The sequence below is a fragment of the Balearica regulorum genome, chromosome 26 (genome assembly GCF_011004875.1).
Source record: "Balearica regulorum gibbericeps isolate bBalReg1 chromosome 26, bBalReg1.pri, whole genome shotgun sequence".
Lineage (NCBI taxonomy): Eukaryota > Metazoa > Chordata > Aves > Gruiformes > Gruidae > Balearica > Balearica regulorum.
This window is the reverse complement of record NC_046209.1, coordinates 4,219,017-4,238,863: the sequence shown is the minus strand read 5'-3', so window position 1 is coordinate 4,238,863 and position 19,847 is coordinate 4,219,017. Positions and strand designations below refer to the sequence as shown.

Sequence of the window (19,847 nt, the reverse complement as noted above, 5' to 3'; positions counted from 1 at the left end):
GGGCGCTGGGAGCAAAATCTCAGCGAGAAAACTCCTGGCTGAGCCTGTTTGCTGCTCAACTCAGAGGCCTGACCAGCGATGCCTCTTTTGAGAGTTAATTTCTTCGGAGCTTGGTGCCGCCAAGGTGGCGTGGCGGCCCTGAAACTGCTGCTGGTAAAGCAAAGTGATTTTAAAATGATTCCCTAATAGTTGGCTGATCTGAGCGAGAGAGGTGAAGTGGGAGTGCTGCGAAGGAGGAATTTGGAGAGCATCACGAGCCTTCTGGCCAAGGCTGATTTTTTTTTTTTTTTTTTGTGTCTTGCTGTGAACTATGTGTGGGGTAAAAGCAAGTTTTGGAAGTGGCCTGTGAGAGCTGGGGCTTGAGGGCTCACCTGGTTTTAGGGGAGAGGGGAATGCCAGGTATGCTTATCCTCCAGCTGCCTGGCCGGGGGGGGGGACGGACGGTTCTGAGCTGATGTTTCACGGCCCTGTTGCCACAGGGGGTTGATTTCTGTGCTGAATTACCGGGTAGCGATGGCTTCTGTGTGCGTAGTCTGTGCTGGGCAAAATATTAGATGCCATCAGTGGTCCTGCACTATGAGCCTGAGGTTGAGCTCATCTGTCTAGAGACCTGCCAAGGCAGATGTGTCACCTCTTCGTGGAGACTGTCACAAGGAAAAATCCTCTGGAGGCAGGTTTTCCAGCACCCCAGTGGCGTGGGGGAGAAAGTTGGAGGGGACAAAACCAGACCAGATGACCTTGTTTGGCCTCTTGAACAAGAAGCGTGACTTTCTGAAAGCTTTTTGGTGTCTTGTGCATGAAATGTTTTGATGCAACCTCATGGTTCAACCGCTTAATGGTTCTTAGTGGAGAAGGTAGACCTTGGTTGGAGCCACAGGGTCGTGGGTTGCGCGGCTTGCCCTTGATGGGTGAAGCCTTCACCACCACGAGGGATTCTCAGCTTGTGCCCTCGCAAAAGTTACTTGGCTTTAAGATTTTGAATCCAAGTAAGGAGGACCGTCTGACACACGCCTGCCGCTTTGAAGCGTTGGTCACTCTGCCTGATGGCAGCTTGACAGACTCGAGGTGAGACTTAGCCGGGTGTGCTGACAGCTGCTGGGCGTCTCTGTTGGCAGGTGAAGGAGCTGGTTCTTGATAACTGCCGTTCGGACGATGGGAAGGTCGTTGGTCTCTCCTCAGATTTCGAGAACCTGGAGTTCCTCAGCATGATCAACATCAACTTGCTGTCGGTCTCCAATCTCCCCAAACTTAACAAACTCCGGAAGGTGAGTCAGTCCTGTGGTCCCATCTCCAGCAGTTTTTGCTCTAAGACTTCTGTTCCCCTGTCCCTGGTGATGATTGTTTTTCCTGCATTTGCCAGAAAAAGGCCATTTGATTTTGCTTTTTTCTCTGCAGCTTACAACCTGAGCAAGTGACACTGTTTTTTAGTAGGCAACAAAATGTTCTTGAGCCCGTTATATGTTTAGCATCCTTTCTCTCTTGCTTTTGCTCTTGTGCTACTGTCAGAAGCTTCAGTAACATCATAAATATTCTGGATTTTAGCGCACGTACCCCTCTGTGCTGCAGTACGGAGGTGGCTGGGAGTGCCGCGTTACCGCAGGAAAGGGGTTTCAAAGGAAAACTTGTACTGCTGCTCTGTGGCGTGGTCTAACGAACCGGGTCTGGAACTTGGGTGCCCGTTGTAGTCCAGTTCTCAGGGTAGTTTTATTCCCCAAGTCATAAGTTGAGAGACACTTTGTGACCATGTGATATTCCCTCCTGGCAGCTGGAGCTGAGTGATAACAGGATTTCTGGTGGCCTTGAAGTTCTAGCAGAGAGAACTCCTAACCTGACACACTTGAATCTAAGTGGCAACAAGATCAAAGACATCAATACTCTGGAGCCCTTGGTGAGTAGAAGGCTGTGCTGGAATCTCAGGGATGACGTCGTTCCTTTTGGGGAGTGTGTCTGTGCAGAAGAAGTCCAACGTCTTGGTAACTGTTCCAACAGCACTTCGTGGTTCTGATGGGAACAGATGAGTGGGTCCAATTTGAGGCTGGGCTAATAGTTAATGGCTCCTCTGTCTGGAAAACCAGCAGCCAGTTGCTAAAAGAAGCATGAAATTGGGCTGGATGAGTAAAACTGTGGATGCAGTGCTCAGAGTCCATCTGAGAAAGGACCGTTAATGGGTCGGATGCAGTTTGAGGTAGGTGGCACCTGGGGTGTCATGGAGACGAGTTGCTTGGACGCCAGCGAGGGTGTCGGTTGCATCAGCCCAAAGGTGCTGTTGTGCTGGGCTGGGACCCTCTCGCCCTGGGTGCTGTCACAGCATGCGTTGCAGGGGGTTCCTGTTGCATCTGAACTGTCCCAAAGAAGGCTCTTCCTTGTAGTCCTGGCTCTGTAGCTGACAGGTCTGATCTAGGGCATTCGCCTGAGTAGCTGTTGCCTTTGGTCCCTCCATACCCCGCCCCTCCCCATCCCCGAAAGAGCTTGAAACTGTTTTACTCCTTCACTCGACCTGGTGCACGGTGCGATGGCCTGAGCAGGAGAGCTGCTGTGGCTGTGCCGAAAGGCACGCACGTGCAGTCAGCGGTTCTCCCTGCCTTGTGCTCTCGGGTTTTTTGCCTAATGTTTTGGGCAGGATGAGTCCGGCTGAGTGATCCCCCCTGCTGAGGGAGCTGGGCTTTCTGTGCTTCTTGCCCATCCCATTCAGAAGGGAGTAAGATTTGCAAATGATTTCACAGGGAGCTGACTCCAAGGAGGGAAAAACTAGGACAGAGGAGCTGAAAAGAAATCTTCTTTGCCTGCAGTTAGCAAGAGCAATAACTCCTGTCCGTCTGAGGAGCACGTGGTGCAAATAATGCATGCAAAGACATTTCTGTGCTAGATCTGGGCAGCAAACCGTCTGTCCTCTGATGACTGCCTGATCTTCAAACACTGGCAACTTGTAAATAATCTGACGAATTGATCTTTGCAGAAAAAGTTGCCAAACCTCCATAGTCTGGACCTCTTCAACTGTGAGGTGACAATGCTCATCAACTACCGGGAGAGCGTGTTCACCCTTCTGCCCCAGCTCACCTACCTAGACGGATTTGATGCTGATGACCGGGAAGCCCCTGACTCGGACCCTGAAGCAGATGGAGACGGACTGGAAGATGAGTACGAGAATGGGGAAGGTAAGGATTTTCTCCTCTTGGTTTTTTTTGTTGGGGAACAACCCCTTTTCCCCTTCTGCGTGGTCATGTTGCTAAATAAATGGCGACTATAATTTGCCACCAAAGTAGGGGCTGTCTGGATAAGCCCACTCCCTCCTTTGGCAGGCTGTGTAAGAAATGAGACTCGGTGGTGCTCCTTGCGCATCCTTGTTCTCTGTGATTTCCTGCCCGCTGCTCGCGTTACGCTGGCGTTGGAGGTGCGACCGTACTGGCTGGGAGTAGTATTTGGGAACCGTAACGCTTAGCTCCCTCTTCTTTTGGTAGAAGGTGAGGAAGAGGATGATGATGACGAGGAAGATGATTTGGATGAAGAAGTCATTGATGATGAGGAAGATGAAGATGATGATCTGGAAGGTGAAGAGGAGGAGGACGGAGTAGATGATGAGGTGAGGCTTTCTGGCATCGGTATAAATCTGCAGCACCACGTTGCCTTGTTTGGTGATGCCTTTGTCCCTGGTGACCCATCTGACCAGATGTGAGAGGCGCCTCTTTGGCGGCAGATCTGAGGAGTGCCGCCACGCACTCTGGCTTTGCCCGTACGCCTTTTGACTCGTGGTCCGCAGGCTTTGCCAGTTCAGACTTGTTTATTGCTTGGCCTGGTACTTCCCGTGGCTTCAAGTGAGAACGCCGCACAGCCCCCCTCGCAGGGGTGCAAGAAGCTGTTTAGGAACAGACGGCTTCTCCCTGCTCGGCTTGTACCTGCCGCCCTGAGGCTGGAGTGTGGGGCAGGAGCAGAGGGGAAGGAAAATATCGCTGTGGAATTACACCTTGCTCATGGAATTGTGGTTTTTGCAACAAAACATCTTGTTTTGACTCCAGGAGGAAGATGAAGAGGAAGACGGTGAGGATGATGAAGAAGACGAAGCTGATGATGGTGAGTGGAATCCTGACAAACTAAGGCTTTGCAAAGCTGCCTCACGTCTCACGCGTTTGCTGTTTTTGTAGAGCTTCCCAAGCTTCAGTGCAGTGCTGCTGTTGCCTGCAGCTTTTCCCTGATAGAAGCGCAGCGTTTCTTCTTACGGGCACCGCTGAAGCTCTTGCTTATGCCTGAGCTGATTATTGAATAGTGGTTAAACGAGGGGTCACATGGTGGTGATGGGCAAACAGGCTTCAGTGCCTGCTAATACCAACCAAGCTGGGTAAGTCTGCCAAATATTAGAGAGAGAAATTGCCTAGAAACCCAGTTCTAAGTAGCTTGAACTGATGGTCTGTGCAGGAGCAGGGCTTCGGTCGCAGAGGCGGAATTGCTTTTGGAGAGACGTGTTCCTCTCCTCTCGGCTGTCGAGGGGAGGGTAGTCCTGAGTCCGGGCTTCTCCGGTTATAACAAACTATAAACACCCGAATGAACGTTGACAGAATATAGTGGCTGGTGCCATGACCTCAAATGATCTTCTGTGAGCTTGGTTAGAAGCGACTGAATTCTGCAGATACTATGTTTTTGGGCATGCTCAACAAAAAAAAGCCTGGTTTCAAGCGGCTGTTGAAATGTGGGATGCTTGGGAGGGCATAGAAAATAGTTAATGTCTCCTGCTAGTCCAGGCTTTTCTGGGTGCCACACGAAACTGGGCAGGGTGGATCTCCGCTCTGTAATGGTGCCAGTCTAGTCTGTGCTTGTTCACCAGCAAACTGTGGCTGACGCGGCTTGGAGCCACAGTTCAAATGCTGTTCCGCAAGACTGAACAGAGCTTCACGCTTCGCCTCTTTTTGCAGACCTTCCGCGAGGGGAAAAGAGAAAACGAAATCTAGAGGATGAAGGAGAGGAAGATCCAGAAGACGAAGAGGATGATGAGGATGACTGATCCGAGCGAGCCAATCAGTTTTACAGACTATGACTGTGCTTGTCTTAACCTCCCCGTTGTGTCTATGTGAGACTGTAAATCCCCGTCTCCCACTCCTCCCCCCTTTGTATGGCTGCAGCGTCCACAATATATTTTTTTAAGATGTAGAATACTGTAGGCATTCAGGGGAATCTTCCATACAAGGCTCACTTTCTCACAAGTATCTCATGACCAAAGGCTTTCTCCGTTCTGTGGTTTGTGCAGCAGTTTGCAAAAAAAAAAAAAAAAAAAAAAAAAAAAAAAAAAAAATTACTTTCCTCCTAGGGTATCTTTCGTGTCTGAAATCAGCCTTGCCACACTGGACCCAGAGCTCCCGCTCGCCTGACAGCAAAGAAGGCGTGTTTGCTATCCGCATGCCCTCAGACCAGCTTTCTGAAGACGCTTGAGCCATCCTGAGCAGTGGGTGCGAATCTGGTTCAGCTAAATGGACTCGAAGCGAATGATCGCTGAGGTCTCTCTGATCAGAAATAATCTGATGTGATCTCTGGAGATGCTTGAAGATACTTTAGTGCTGGGGATGTGGGGTGCCTGGGGTCTTGGGGAGGGGGGGGTCAGCTGCTTGCGAGACCTTGGTCCCTCTGACGATGCACCTTGCAGTAGCCCTGCATTTGCTTTCCTATTTTTTTTTTTTTTTTTATAAACTGGAATATTTTTCCCGGTGGCCACCTGTTAACTTTCACTTGGATAGCCCAAGTAAGTCTGGTTTTTGCGGCTGTGAGCGTCTTTGCTGTGACGAGGCTTCTCGTCACCCCGCAGCAGCCTCTGCCTTTAGGAAGAGATAGGAAATAGCAGGTTAAGGGATACTGCACTTCCGTCAAACTCCATTTCGCACTGTACAGAACACGTTCAACCAGTATCACTGTGATGCACCTAACTCGGCGTTCCCCGGGAGACCGTGTTAGCCTATATATTCTCAGGGTCCTTCTGCTAGCCAGTTCCAGCTCTGGACAGTTGCCTCAGCGCTAGCCTGGTGTACGCGTCCTCCTCCTCTTTCCTTTTCGGCGTGGAGAAGTGCATCGATCAGAAATCCAGTTCTCTCCCACTCGTGTTTACGCTCTGCAGGAGCACAGACGGTGCTGCAGAGCGTGCGTCCCCCCTACCCTGCGGTGGCTGGAAGGAGGAGAGGGGGGGGTTCAGCCAGGTGTAGCTCTCTGCCGGAGGGTTTCTGACCCCTCGCCCACCCTTCCTCTACCGTGCAGCCGGCGCATCCGTTGGCTTGTGCGGAGAACCGGCCCCCGTGGCATCCGAGGGATGGTAACTGCTCGGTGCCAGAGAGCTGTGCTGGGGCTGGAGTAACTGCTGTTCCTCCTGCTGCTGAGGCTCTCCCCGGGTGTAGACGCACTGGCACTTTGTGGCGTTCCCGGTGGTTGCTCTGGGCAATCTGTCGGCACCCGGCGCTCGGAGGCGAGACTCGGCAGCGGTTCCTTCGGAGGAGCGGTGTGCGTTGCGGCACATCCGAGTTTCTGTTGCTTTGTTCTGTTCTTGCTGTTGTCTCTTGCATTGTACAGTAGCTGTAACCATTCGGAGAAGAACTAGTCCTGTAAAATGCAAACTGAGTAACTTATAAATGTTAAAGGAATTTTTAAAAGAAGTTTCAGAGCAGCAGTTACTTCTAATTTTTCCCTGCATTTTTAGCAGATTGTATGGATTTTATATTAGCCTAGTAACTGTCAGGTTTTGATTGGTCAGACTAGTCCCAGAAATAAGGATCTCCAGCCCTTTTGTATCTTTTGTTACAAAATTTGGATAAAACTTTTAATAAAGACTTCAGTTTTTAAAAATCCATTGCAATGAACGTTGTCTTTGCTGCCTCTGCTCTAGGAATGTCTGAGCTGCAGCCAGCCTGCAGGAATGCTGGCTGGAAGTTTCGGGACGGTTTTTTATCTTGAATCTCTTCTGGGAGCGGTGATTGTCCTGTGCCCCCAGCGTGGCCGGGGCTGGCTCTGAGCCCCCAGCTGGGTGGACGCTCGGTAAGTGCGGATGAGTTGCTGGGGCTCATTTGGGGAACGTCAGGGCTGCTTGTGGGGACGGGGACAGAGCGGGGGCTCTGGGGTGGCACAGACCATCCTGATGTGGGGGAACGCTGGCACGAATGTGGCCGCAGGACGGTGCAGCCCCGGCTGTGTTGCACGCTCTGCCTTCGGAGGTGACCGCAGCTCCATGGGGTCGGGGAGAGGCTGGGGAAGGGCCCCGCTGCTGGGTTTTAGGGTGGGCACTTACGTCCTGCCCTGGAGGAGGAAGCTGGGTGTTCAGGGTACGAACACAAGGCGGGGAGGGGGGGTGAGGGCAGGTGCCTGTGCCTGCTGGGCAGGAGGGGTCCAGGCTGTGCCTAATGCCACGGTGCCCCTGCCTCGCCGGCGGCTGGAGGGGTCCCTTGCCTTGCTGGGGCTGCGCGGTCCTGCTCTGGGTCTGTACGGAGTTGCTGCTCCATTGGGTCTCAGCAGCCGGGGGCTTCAGCTCAGGCTTCTCACTTCAGCGCGTTTATCCTCTGCTCAGGGCCTGGGATGTTGGGGGGGGGTCTGTGCTGGATGGGGGGGGGGGGCACCCCCAAGCCCTCCGTGGACCAGAGGCAGAGGCAGTGCTGCGGCTGCTCTCCATCCGGCTCGGGGAGCTGCTGCACCCCGGTGCTGCCTGTGCAGCCCTATCCCCACGGGTGAGGGGCCCCCCCTTTTCAAATGCAGCCTGGCCACCCCCTCCCCACCCAGAGGGTGGCTGCGGGGCCGCCCTGCTGCAGCGGGGAGCCCTCCCGCTTGCTCCCGTGCACGAAGGCAGCGGTGCTGGAGCTGCAGCTCAGTCTGTCCGACCCGCTCTGTCCGTCCGGCTGGCTCTCCACTTCCCCCAATTTCTCACTGTCCTTTTCCGGGGCCGGTGACTCCCCTGGGACACAGTCCCCGCCGGTGGGCTGGGGCAGGCGTCGCGGCACGGGAAGGCAGCACGGCGAGGTTGCCCAGCGGAGAGACGCAGGAGGGGATGAACTGTGGTGGTGGGCGACGCTGCTCGCCCGTGATGCGGGACCGCAGCGGGAGGAAGGCACGTGGCCCCTGGCCAGGCTGCCCTCGGCCCCTCCGGAGCTGCCGTCGTGGGGCAGAGCTGTGGGCGCTGGGGCTCTGCTCCGTGCCCCCCCCAAACCCTGCTTGGCATCCCCGCGCTGGGGCTGCGTGCAGGGCCGGGACCCGCGCTCTGGGGTGAATGAGGCTGGGAAAGGGGCAGCTCCAGCGGCGAGAGCCAGGGCTGAGCTGGCCGGGGGGAGGAAAATAAGGTCCCCTGGGGTGCGTCCCCTCCTGGGGCTGGCGGGAGCACCCGGCCCTGGGGTGCAGAGCAGCAGCGTGCCGGCACTCCTGTCCCTCGCTCCGGCGGCAGCGGGCACTCAGCCGGCGAGGCGGCGTGGGCACTGGCGTGTAGCAGCACGCCTTCGCTCAAACCAGTTTGGAACAAACTTTTCACCTTGCTGGGATGGGGCGGGCACCTGCGCGGGTGAAGCAGGCCCTGGGGAGCCCCGGGGTGGGAACGCACGGCTGCTTGGCTCCCACGGAGGGTGCGGGGGGTGGTGGTGGTGGTGGGGGGAGTTTTGCAGCCCCCCCCCCAGGGCTGGAGACCAGACCATGGAGAAGCCATTGGGGTGGTGCAGGGGCCCCAATTCTCTACTTGCTGCCGAGTAGCCTCCTGGCATCCCAGCCTCTGGTGATTGGGGGGGGTGGGGGGGGGGCACCCAGGCAGCGAGGCCATCCAGGTGCTGCAGGAGGGGGCTGAGGTCCTGGTTTGGGTGCCCAGTCTGGGTGCTAGGGTGCAGCTGGCAGAGACTCTGACTTTGCTTCTCAGGAGCCCTTCATGGTTGGGATGTGTTGACACACCCCCCCCCCTGCTTTGAGGCACCCCATCACCCCCAGCTGCCGCAGGGACAGACAGAGGCTCTCCCAGCCGCTGCTCCTGTACAATTCCCATTTATTGGTTTGAGACCTCATTCCAGAGAAGTCCACTAACTCCTGAGCAACCTACCGGGCTCCCCCGAGAGCCCCTGGAGCTGAAGCAACGAAACCTTAAGGGGGAGGGAGACGCAGGGTTCTGGGTGCTTAGAATTTCCAAAAATAAAAGGGAGGCTAGAAATTCAAGAGAACAAAACATCCGTCCCTCTGCCAGCCCGTGCTGGGGCTTGGGGGGATGCACCCGCTACCCAGGAAGGGGTCCCTGTCCCAGCGTGGTGGCATGGGGCTGTGCGGTGCCCCCTGCCCGACTGCGGGGAGGGATGGGGAGGCGCAGGAGCAGTCCCGTGGGAGCTGAGGACATCAGAGCTGGGAGTACAGGGAGTTCTCCATCTCCGACGTCAGCTTGGTGTGGAAGGTGGTGAGGCCCACCCCAAAATCTGGAGGGAGACGGAAGAGAGCCATCAGCACTGCAGCCGAGCCCCTCGCACCCCGGCTCCCGCAGGAGGCTCCCTGGGGACCAGCTCCCGGCAGTGGGGAGGACACACAGACACCCCCCCCGCCCCCCCGGGGCATCGCTGCAGGCTGGGCAGCCAGGAGCTGGAGCCCGGTGCCCACCCCAGCAGCCGGTCACCCCCATCCGAGACAGCGGGGTACGCGTTGTCCATGCCCGCTCCCCGTGGGTATCCCCGCAGTCGGGCTCCCTCCCACCGCACACACCCCCCCTGGGCCGTACCGATCTCTGTGTCCAGGCGCCCGGGCGGCGGGGGGTTCTTGCGGTGGTCCTCGATGTGCAGGGTCATCTCCTCCCGCGAGGCGGTGGAGTAGGGGCACTGCATGCAGGTGTAACGGCCCCGCGTGTGCTCCCACACGATGCGGCTGTTGGAGGAGTGCCCTGCAAGGACGGGCGAGGAGGGAAGCACAACGCTCGCCCGCCGGCCCCCCGGCCACGGGAGCCATGCGAAGCGGCAGCAACAGGGTGCAGGGCAGCTGGCCCCGGGTGCCGGCTGCATCGTGCTGGGTGCCACGGGGCTCAGATCGGCCGGTGCTAGAGGGGCAGGAGACCCCTGCTCCAAGCCCCACATGCACAGAGGTCCCCTCCCCACGGGGGGGGGGGAGGACCCCAAATCCGGGAGCAGGGAGTGAGGCTGTGCCCCCTTTGCCCATCGCCTCTCTGCACCCCATGGAGCAAAGGGCTCCTTGGGGCCCCTTGGGGCCGGGGGGACTGGGGGGGGGGGCCTTGAGCCCAAGCAGCCGCTGCAGCTCCGTCGCCTGCTGTTTGCGCCCGTGGACGCCAGAGGAACCAGGCTTGGCAGTTCTGGGGGCGGGGGGGGTGTGTGTGTGTGTGTGCAGCTGGTGAACCCCCGTCTCCGAGCCTACCTGGGCAGCGTCCCCTCTCCGCGCGGCTCCTGACGACGAGGGAGCCTGCCCTCCCAACTCTGCTCCCCGGGGAGCATCGCGGCGCCACATGGGGCCTCTCCCGTTCCCTGCGGCCCCCCCCCGCCGCCCCCCGCCCCCCCCCCCCCCAGTGACAGAAAGCAGCCCCAACCAGTAGGTGCCAAACTAACCTGCAGTCACTCCTGAGCCAAAGCATGGGAGGAGTGGGCTGACACTCACACCTGCGGAGGGAATCGAGGGGCAAGACAAGCATTAGGTCTTCCCCTCCCTCGGGGGGGGGGAATGACACATCATAGGGGGGGCAGGCCTGGCCCGGCCCCCCGCCTCGCACCCCCAGCACGTCGGGGAGCAGCAGTGCCGGGAAAATTTGGAGACTTGTATTTGGTGGTTGCTGGTGCTTTCTCCAATTGAGCATCCCTGCGCGTGGGATGGAGTGGGGGGGGGGGAGGCAGAGGTGGGATGGGGCTGGGGGGGGGCCAGAGCGGCCCCGCGCGGGGCTGGGAGGAGGGGGGATCCTTGGCTGGCCGATGGTGGGTCCTCCTCTGGGAGCTGCTGGTCAAGGCAGGAGCAGAAGAAGGTTTGCCCGAACGGCCCCGCGTGCTCACCTTGGCTTTTCTTCCAGACGGCGTTGGAGACGGGGGGGCCGTGGCCCGGCACGTAGGGCCGGAGGCGATGCTGCGCCGGGGGCTGGGGCAAGCTGTAGGGTGAAGGGTGCACGTAGGACAGGAACGGCCCCGGCACCGAGGAGGGGGGCGGCCCCGAGAACCGAGTCAAGGACGACGGCCCGAAAAGGCTGGGCTCCAGCAGCGGGAAGGGGTGGGGGGCCGGCGAGACCAGCGGCAGCGCCTCCAGCGAGCCGGGCAGCTCGGGGAGGCTGGTGGGGAGCGCAGCGGGGGCCGCCGGGGCAGTGTCCACACCGGGGAGAACGGCTTCCTTCTCCGGGGGCCGAATAACGCTTGGGAGCTTGGGCAGCCCCTCGGGCGGTTTGGCTGGGGGCTCCTTCTCCAGGGCAGAGGTAGCAGGCAGGACGGGCTTGTCGGCTTTGGGGGGCGGCGCGGGGCTGCTGGCGCTGTCGGAGCAGACGTGCAGGTGCTTGAAGAGGGAGCGGTGCGTCCGGAAGCGCAGCATGCAGTTCTCACACCTGCGGGGCCGGGGAAGCGGCGTCAGCATCAGCGCTCCCCTCTGCATCACCCCCCACACCCCCCCCCTCGCCCCAGCCCAGCCCGGGGGGGGGTCTGCCACTGAGATTGGGGGGGGGGGGGTCTGCAAAGGTGGGAGCCGACGCGCTCGGGGCTGTTTGGGAGCTGCCGCGTGCCCCCAGATAGGCCGTGTCGTAGGAGGTGTCTGCAGGAGGTGCGGGATGGGGCCGGGGACCAGCGGGACTCACTTGAAGTAGCGGTTTGGCTTGTAGTGCACCTTCATGTGGGCCATGAGGTCCTGCATGCTGGGGAAGGTCTCCGTGCAGCCCAGCGTGGGGCACTGGAAGGTTTTGCCTGAGCAAAGAAATAGGGCAGAGATTCAGCCGCAGCCCGGCTGTGCTGCGTCCCCTGGGGCTGGGGGGCAGCCCCACCAGTGGGTCTCCAGCACCTCCCACGCTCTCCCCGCTCCCATCCGGCGCCACGGAGCATCTCCTGGAGGTAGAGGCACCACCACCGGTGCTGCCTCAGCTTCGAGCCCTGCTTTGCCACCTCCCAGCCAAAAAAGGGCACTCTGGACCGATGCAGGGCGTCCCGGGCCTTACCCTCAAGGGACTGCGTGGGTCTGTAGTGGACCTTCAGGTGGTCCATCAGCTCCTGCATGCTGGGGAAGGCTTGTTTGCAGCCGTAGCTCGAGCACTGGTAGTGCTTCCCTGGAAGGAGACAGATCTGTTGGCCTCATCCCTGCCCGTTGTCACCTTCCCGGGGTAGGGCTGGGGCTCGGCTCACCTGGGACAGGTCTGCGTTTCAGCGGCCGCAGGTCCTGGGCTGGGGTCCCTCCGCTCCCCGCCACCGGCATCGGGCCGCCCGGCAGAGCCGCTTCGCTGCAACCTGCCGGGGAGAGGCCGTTAGGCAGCAGGCGCCAGCCGTCGCGGGCAGAGCAGGCAGCGTGGGCAGCGACGAGGCTCAGCCCCTGCCTAAACCACGTCCCTCTCCGCCCTCCTTCCTACCCCTTACAAACTGGGGTGCGGGCAACGGGGCGGGGGGTGTCTGACTGGCAGGAGCCCTCAGGGTGTTAAGAGACGGGAGGGTCGCTCCGCTAGAAAAAGCCGCTGGTAGGAAGGCAAAGCCCGCTGGTGTCGTGAACGCTGCGTGATGCCACGTGCGCACCCGTGCACACACCTGTGCGCACCCTCAGGGTGTTCCCAGCCACCCCTCTGGGGTGGGATTTGGCCAAAGGGACCTGACGGCACCCCGAGCAAAGGCTTCTCCCCCCCGTCCTGCCCGATGCCTCTCGCTGCCCCCCCGCCCCGTGGCACAGGGGACTCACCTGCCCCCTCTCCAGCGTATTTACCCCCCAGGGAGAAGGTGGACACGGCCTCGTCCTTCTCCGTCTTCATGGCCTGGCCGACGGTGGGCAAGGGGCGAGGTGTGCGCTGTCGACAGCGTCTTCTCCTGGTGATGCTACACCGAGCACAAGGGCAAGAGGTTAAAGCCCGGTGCGGAATGACGTCGACTGCCTCCTCCTCCTCCTCCTCCTCCTCCTCCTCCTCCTCCTCCTCCTCCTCCTCCTCCTCCTCCTCCTCCTCCTCCTCCTCCTCGGTGCCCCGTGGCAGCGGGACAGACCCTCCCGCCCGGGGACCTCCCTGGACATGCTGGCAGGAGGTCCCAGCTTCACAGGGGCTTTGCAGCATCTCTGCAGGGGGGGTCCGCGCTGCGACGGCAGCCCTTTGCGCTGGGGGCTTCGCGCGTGGCGCCCCCCCCCCCCCATGGGGACCAGCAGCCGGGCTTCGAAGCCAGAGCCATGGCCAGCCCTTCCCGCTGCTCCTGCCCCGGGGGTGCTCCATAAACCCCCACCCGCCACAGCCTGCCTCACGCATCGCCACGCTCCCACGTTGGGGTAAGGTCCAGCACCAAAAATCACCCCCAAAACCACAGGGCCCCCCCCCTCCCTGCCCAGGCGCCACGGGAGCGGGGACCGCAGGGGCTCTTCCAGCCTCTCCTGCTCCTGGCTCTGCTGGGGGTCTCGCTGGATGCTCCCCCCACACCCCCCCCCCCTCAGTTTCGAAGGGTTTTCCAGCCAAGAGGAGCATTGCACGACCAGGAGCATCAGCAGCAGGGCCTGATGCCCAGCTGATGGGCGTGTGGGGATGGGTCCTTCACACAAACTACATCAGCCGTTCCCCAAAATTAAAATGGCTCGGCCTCATGGAGACTCTTGGCTTTGCCACGCAAACGCCAAACGCTAACTCCCAGGAAAAAGCATCCCAAAAGTCCCTCACTTTGGGAGAGTTCTCCATGGTGTCCTAATGTCAAAGTTAAAAAGAAAACAATAAATAATAATAATAATAATAATAATACCACCATCAGCGCTGGGGCTGCGGAGTGGCTGCAACACGCGCGTCTGCAGTTGGTTAGAGGGTTAATGTGTCCCCAGGAGCTCCGTGGCTCCCGATACAAATGGCCCTGGGGATCGGCCACATCTGTCCCGCCTGGCCTCACCGCACCTGCCCGTTAGCATCTGCTCAGAAGGTGTTTTCCCAGCTTTTCTGCTCCGGCTCGGCTCCTGGCCGGCCGTGCGCGGCGGGGTCTTTGGTTTACTGCACCAACTGGCGGCACTGGGATTGCAACCCCGCGGGCAGTAACTCAGCCGAGGCGGGGGGGGGAAAATCCGTGCAGGATTATTTCTCCAGCTGCCCCCAGGCTTACGGCTTTGTTTGGGGGTTGCATTGTGTGTGTGTGTGTGTGTGTGGGGGGGGTGTTTGTTGTTTTCTCAGCCTGGCAGCTTCTGCCCGCGCCGCAGGATGCAACCTGCGCCAAGACTGGGACTGGCTGGAGGGGGGGGGGGTTGGCTTCAGAGTTGGGGGGCGGTTTGGGGCAGGGCCAAGGGCTGATCGTGTCCCAGGAGGGGAAATTCAAGCCCTGGCTGGACGGGTCGGTTCACTCGCCCTGCACGAAGCGGCACGGTGAGGGGAACAGGCGTAAACACCGCGCCGAAAGTTCACGGCAGCTTTGATGGCACTTTTGTTTTATCAGGAGGGGGAAATGCAGTTTTGCTGGCAAAAAAAGTCTCAGGAATCTTCTCTTGAGGGAGAAGGCACTAAAAGGGTCGAGGCAGGGCTGCGGCTTCCTGCTCAGCCCCGTGTGCGGCAGCCGCGCGGCACCGCCACGTTTCGGTGGCCGTCCCCAATGCCGCGGAGCTTCGGTGCTGCCGGAGCATTTCCTGGTAGCACAAGTCCTCGAGGTTGTAGCGAACCTCCCCAGGTCCCCGCTTCCCCGCTGGAAATGCCGACTCCGGATCAATCCTCGATGCCACCACCGGTCCCTGGGGGCTGCTGAGAGGCCCCAGGGGACCGATGGTCTCTGACGGCATCCGGATGAGGCCGTAGGGGAGCGGGATGCCTGTGCCTGCCGCACCAAGAGCTCAGCAGGAGCACAGGCAATTGTTTTCAAGTCCATTTTTCAAAAAAACTGGGCAATTCTTCCTTGGCAGCATCGCAGCAGGGCTGTTGGCTCCTGGGGCAGGGACCTCCGGTGCTTCAGGGTCAAACCCGGCAGCACCTTCAGACGTCACAGCTCGTGCTGAAACCTCCCTCCCCTCCCTCTTGGATGCGCTGTCTGATGCCGTCCTCCCTTTCCCAGTTGTAGGCTGTACCCCAGAGACGCGTTTTAACCTGATTTTTCTCCGGAAAAGCTGGGAAAATGCCTCTTGAGCAGATGCTAAGGGGCAGGTCTGGTGGGTACAGGAGGGATGGATGTGGGTGCGCCTCACTGCAGTCAGCGTGCCTGCAACACGCCTGCGCCCGCCTCGCCGACGTCCCGCCAACGGCCCGCCGGAGCAAAGCTGTTCAACGTGGGCACGTTTTCGGCAGCGGACATGACGGCAGCACCGCAGCATCACCGTATGCTCGGCCCAGGCCCCGGGTTTTGGGGAGCCAGCGGCACCCACATCACTTTGCTGTCGTTTGTCACCTCCTCTGGGACGGTGCCCGACACTTTTCATTCTCTAGGACCCTCCGTTCTGCAACCCTGAGCACGATGCTCTGACCCAGGTGCCACTGACCTGCCGCTGTCCCCAACCCCAGTGACCTCACGTGGCCACCGGAGATGTGACCCCCCCCCCCCCCCACCCCAGCACCGGAGCAAACCCTGTCCTGGAAACTCGAATCCCGGACACCGCAAATTTGGTGTCGCTTTCCGCAGGGTTTTCCTGTCACAGGTTCGGTCTCCCTGAAAACCTGCTGGCACCAAACTCCCTCACTCCGGCCCCTGCAGTCAACAGGGACCCCGGAAAAATCCTTTCGGGGGGCTGACAGCGACAGGGGTGAGCAAGAGGGTTTGCAGCTACCGGTCGCCCAGAGCAGCCTCTGGTGCTGATTCAATTAATAATTAATACAGCTCATCTCCCTCAAATGAACCAGGGGGTTTATTCATATCGCCAAGCACAGAAGACTTTTTTACAAACCCACCCCGGGAGGATAAACGGGACAAATAATCCTATCGGAGCATTTCCGCGCGGTCTATGGCCAGAGGTTGGCAAAAGCTTCCTGAAACGCAGCTCCTCGGCGTAGGAGATGAGAGACAAAGGCTCTGAACAAGGGGCTCATGTGATCGCTCAGCCGGCGAGCGCGAGCGGCGCGGAGGGAGGAAGCGCAGGCTGTGACAGCAGCACGGGCTCCTGCTGGCGCGGCGAGCCCCCCCCCCGTCCATCCTGACACGCGCTTCGGCCACCGGTCATGGGGTTAAAATGCGTGTCGTAAATTAAAACACACGTTGCGAATTCTCCCGGTGCCTTCGGACATCGCAGGGAGCCCTGCGGGAGCTGGGGAAGGGAGGAAGATGCCGCCCAGCAGCCCCGGGATTTGCAATGCCCACTGCAACGCGGGTGCCCGAATCCCAACTTGGGCCGGAGCAAAGCTGCTGCCTCAATGTTTTTGCCCCCCCGCCTCACTCCGAGGGCAGGCTCCTTGCTTTCCAGCTCAGAAAACCTGCCCGGAGAGCCCCGCAGAGCCCACCCAGAACTTCGTCGCTGCCGGTGGCAGCACGGGCATCCGAGGGGGCAAGCACACAGACCCCCGCACAGCCACTGTGCCGCGTCCCCGGGGCGGACTCGGGGCAGCTCAAGCGAGGCCCTTTGGCGGTTCCTTGGGAAACATCTCTTCTTTTGGCCTTCCCCGCAGAGCCACCCTCGGCAGGCCGGGGGGTTCCCTGCCATCCCCCAGCTTGCTCCAAGGGGGGCACGCGAATGGGCAAGAGCCGGGCTGCCATTTCCCCACGTCCCCGCGCCGTCCTGGTGCCCACCTTTACCTGGCTGCCCACAGCTGGTAGCGGGTTAGACAGTCAGATAACGCCGTGATCCGCCGAGCTACATCAGCTCTTCAGCTGGAAAAAACCCTTTTTCCTTTAGGGAGCCATCTGGGGTGGACGGACCTTCCTCCCTGAGCCCGGACGAAGCCGCCCGTGACCGTGTGGCCCTGCCAAGCGGCCACCGTGGCCGAGGCGTGGGAGCCCTTTCGCTCCGGCAGCGGACAAGCAGCCGCATCCCCCAGCCCCTGACAGCAACAAAGCGACTCCCACGTGTGTGGGAAGATGGAGCGACTGTGGGGAGACCCCGGCGGCGGGCGCAACCCCGGGATGCTTGGGGTGCTGAAGCGGGTCCCAGCGTTCTCACGGGCCACGCACGCCCGCAAAGACCGGGGGCTAACAGCTCCCGTGGCTAGCTGTCCCTGTGCTACTAGCCCCATAGGCAGGAACCCCCATGGCTAGCGGCCCCCCATGGGGAGTACCCCCACGGCTAAGGTTTTCCGTGGCTAGTAGACCCCCATAGGTAATACACGCATGGCTACTAGCCCCTGTGGGTAATAACCGGCCATGGCTAACACCCTCCCTGGCTAGTCGCCCTACGGGTAGCGGCCCCCATAACTTGGACCCCCCCGCGGGCAGCAGTCCCACGGCTGGTGCCCCCCCCACGGGCAGGGTGGCTTTGCCCGGAGCCCCCCCCCTCGCCCCGCAGGCCCCAGGGCCCTCCAAAGCCCCGGTACCCCCCCCGGTACGGCCGCTGCCCCCGGTGCCGGTACACCCCCCGGTGCCCGTACACCCCCCCCCCCCCCCAGGTCCCCCGCTGGCCCCGATCCCCCCCCCCCCCCTCCCGGTGCCCGGTGCTGCTGCCCCCGGTCCCATCCGGTCCCGTCCCCCCGCACGTACCGGGGCTGCAGCGGGGCCGGCGCCGCCCGGAGCGAACATCAGCGGCGGCGGGGCCGCGGGGCCATTTTCTGCGCGAGCTGTCGCGAGAGCGGGGGGGGGGAGGAGGGGGAGGACGGGGAGGAGGAGGAGGAGGAGGAGGAGGAGGAGGAGGAGGAGGAGGGGGGGGGGGGGAGGAGGAAGGAGCGGTGCGGAAGAGGGGGCGGGGGCCGCAGGAGGGGGCTGGCCCACCCGGCCCGGCCCTGCCCCGGTGTCACCGGCGGGTTTTCCCGGGTGTTTTCACAGCCCCCCCCGGGCCCCCCCCCCCCCCCCCCCGGGCTGCGGGCAGCGCTCCGCACCCCAGAGCCTGCGGGCGGCTGGAGCATCCCGGGGGCCTCGGAGCATCCCGGGGCCTTTGGAGCATCCCAGGGGCCTCGGAGCATCCCAGGGGCCTCGGAGCATCCCGGGGGCCTCGGAGCATCCCGGGGCCTTCGGAGCATCTTGGACCCTTGGAGCATCGTGGACCCTTGGAGCATCCTGGGGGTTTTCAGAGCATCTCGGGGTCTTGGAAGAATCTGGGAGCCTTCAGAGTACCCTGGGGCCCTCTGAGCGTCCTGTGGTCCTCAGAGCAGCCTGAGCCCCCTGGGAAGCCTTGGACCCCTTAGAGCATCCCAGGGTGCTCTGAACACCCCGAGTTCCTTGGAGCACCCTGGACTCCTGGGAACGTCCCAAGCCCATCAGATCACGCATGGCCCCTCAGAGCAGACCAAGCCCCTTGGAGCCTCCCAGGACCCTCGGAGCAACCGAAGCCCCTCAGAAGAACCCCAAGCCCCCCAGAGACCCTGGAGCCCCTCGGAGCACCCGGAGCCCCTCGGAGCACCCCAGTGAGTGCCTGAGTGGGTGCAGCTCCCACCTGCCGGCAGGGCTGAGCGGCAGCATCCCACCTGCACAGCACCCACTGCTGGGGTGCTGCCCCCCCGCCGCCCCCCCATGCCCCCAAGCTCCAAGAAAAGGAGTTTCCCTAATCCCCAGTTTCCAAAGCCAATTCTTGTCATTAAAATAAAACCAGCGGCTCTATCTGTCGTCCCCCCCCCCCTCCAAATCTCTGCCATGCAAAGACTCTTAAAAACCTGTGATTTACAGGAAAAATCACCCCAAGGACCGCAGGGGTTGTACAAACCCGTGATGGGGAGGCCCAGTCACGGTTTGCAGCGTGGGGCTGTGGAGGGCTTCACATCCCAGCAGCCTCCTGCCCTGTGCTGTCCCCACCCTGGAGGAAACGGGGTGCCCCGCGCCCCTCTATAGCCCCCTGCCTCTGGAGCAGGGGCGTCTGCCTGCCTGGGAGGGCAACCCCGCTGGGGGCTGGGGGAGGGAGGAAGAGGAGGGCTGGGATGCGAGGCTGAGGCAGGAGCAGGCTGTCGTCACTTCCTCCGGCTGCCCGGCGCAGGGCCCAGCGGGGAAGCGAGCGGCAGGGGGGGGCGGCAGGCAGGATGAGCCCCAACATGTCGGCATCGTTCATCCCTCTCCCTGCTGCAAACCTCCCGGGACAAACCCGGGACAAACTCAGCCCCCACCCCGCCCTGGCTGCGCCGTTGTCCCGGGGTCAGGGCAGAGACGGTCTCCGAACCCCAGAGCCGGTGCAGCCGAGGATGGCGGTTTCCACCCCATCCCTGTCACCCCATGGGTGAGACACCCCCCCCCCCCCGCCCTGCAAACCAGAGGACCCCCCAGCAGCCTTCCGACCACCCTCAGAAAGAGGTGCTACAGCTCGGTGGGCTTTGGCTAAGCGATCCTCACAGCTTTTCCTGTGGGAAATCCGGGAACGGCGATGGCGTCCCTGTCCTGCTGCACCCCGCTGCCCTGCTGTGCCTCGCCGCTGCCCTGGCAGCTCCCGGCTGTGCCGAGCGGTCCAGAGTCGTGCCGGGCTGTGCAGACTGCTGAGCCGAGTTCCTGGCGGTGTTGGGTTTCTGGATTCAGCATCTTCTGGAGGGTTCGACGTGGGGGGGGACGGGGCTGCCTCCAACGCGCGTCTGCCCATGTCCCCACCTGGGGACACGTGGGTGCGGGGCTCTTGTCACAGGGCCAGCGGGAGCCACGGGCCAGCACCAGGGTGACATACAAACTCTGGGTTCATTTTTTTGAGTCAGAATCAGATTTGCTGAGTCTGATTATTTGCTATAA

The 19,847-nt window shown here is 61.0% G+C and overlaps 2 protein-coding genes across 6 annotated transcripts in view; one reads left to right on the top strand and one right to left on the bottom strand.

The window, feature by feature from the left end:
• LOC104638121 (acidic leucine-rich nuclear phosphoprotein 32 family member B) overlaps nt 1-6,817 on the top strand; it is a 233,340-nt gene extending 226,523 nt beyond the window's left edge. For 2 of the 3 annotated variants that reach the window (XM_075776466.1, XM_075776465.1), the window contains exons 3-8: nt 1,116-1,265; nt 1,766-1,888; nt 2,957-3,155; nt 3,459-3,580; nt 4,014-4,068; nt 4,905-6,817. In XM_075776466.1, coding sequence (XP_075632581.1) covers nt 1,116-1,265; nt 1,766-1,888; nt 2,957-3,155; nt 3,459-3,580; nt 4,014-4,068; nt 4,905-4,993 — 738 coding nt within the window. In that variant the 3' untranslated portion in view covers nt 4,994-6,817. The remainder of the gene's footprint in view (nt 1-1,115; nt 1,266-1,765; nt 1,889-2,956; nt 3,156-3,458; nt 3,581-4,013; nt 4,069-4,904) is intronic. The other variant, XM_075776467.1, reaches the window with a different exon arrangement.
• Nucleotides 6,818-8,957: 2,140 nt separating this feature from the next.
• ZNF414 (zinc finger protein 414) lies at nt 8,958-17,803 on the bottom strand. 3 transcript variants are annotated; one of them, XM_075776584.1, is made up of 10 exons: nt 17,691-17,799; nt 16,794-16,868; nt 12,817-12,950; nt 12,276-12,377; nt 12,092-12,199; nt 11,738-11,843; nt 10,956-11,491; nt 10,521-10,571; nt 9,689-9,847; nt 8,958-9,392 (listed from the first exon to the last, which is right to left on the bottom strand). In XM_075776584.1, exons 3-10 carry the CDS (start codon nt 12,884-12,886, stop codon nt 9,316-9,318), a joined length of 1,209 nt encoding a protein of 402 aa, XP_075632699.1. In that variant the 5' UTR covers nt 12,887-12,950; nt 16,794-16,868; nt 17,691-17,799; the 3' UTR covers nt 8,958-9,315. The 3 variants fall into 3 exon arrangements, with proteins under 3 accessions (XP_075632699.1, XP_075632698.1, XP_075632700.1); XM_075776583.1 differs by lacking the exon at nt 16,794-16,868 and having other exon boundaries at nt 17,691-17,803; XM_075776585.1 differs by lacking the exons at nt 10,521-10,571; nt 16,794-16,868 and having other exon boundaries at nt 17,691-17,803.
• Nucleotides 17,804-19,847: the final 2,044 nt, after the last annotated feature.

Excerpts from the sequence above, each read along its gene's own strand:
- ZNF414 (XM_075776583.1), bottom strand. The coding sequence starts at position 12,886 with ATGAAGACGGAGAAGGACGAGGCCGTGTCCACCTTCTCCCTGGGGGGT. Across the intron at positions 11,492-11,737 it reads AAGCCAAACCGCTACTTCAA|GTGTGAGAACTGCATGCTGC; the intron begins GTGAGTCCCGCT and ends CCGGCCCCGCAG. Across the intron at positions 9,393-9,688 it reads GCGCCTGGACACAGAGATCG|ATTTTGGGGTGGGCCTCACC; the intron begins GTACGGCCCAGG and ends GTCTCCCTCCAG.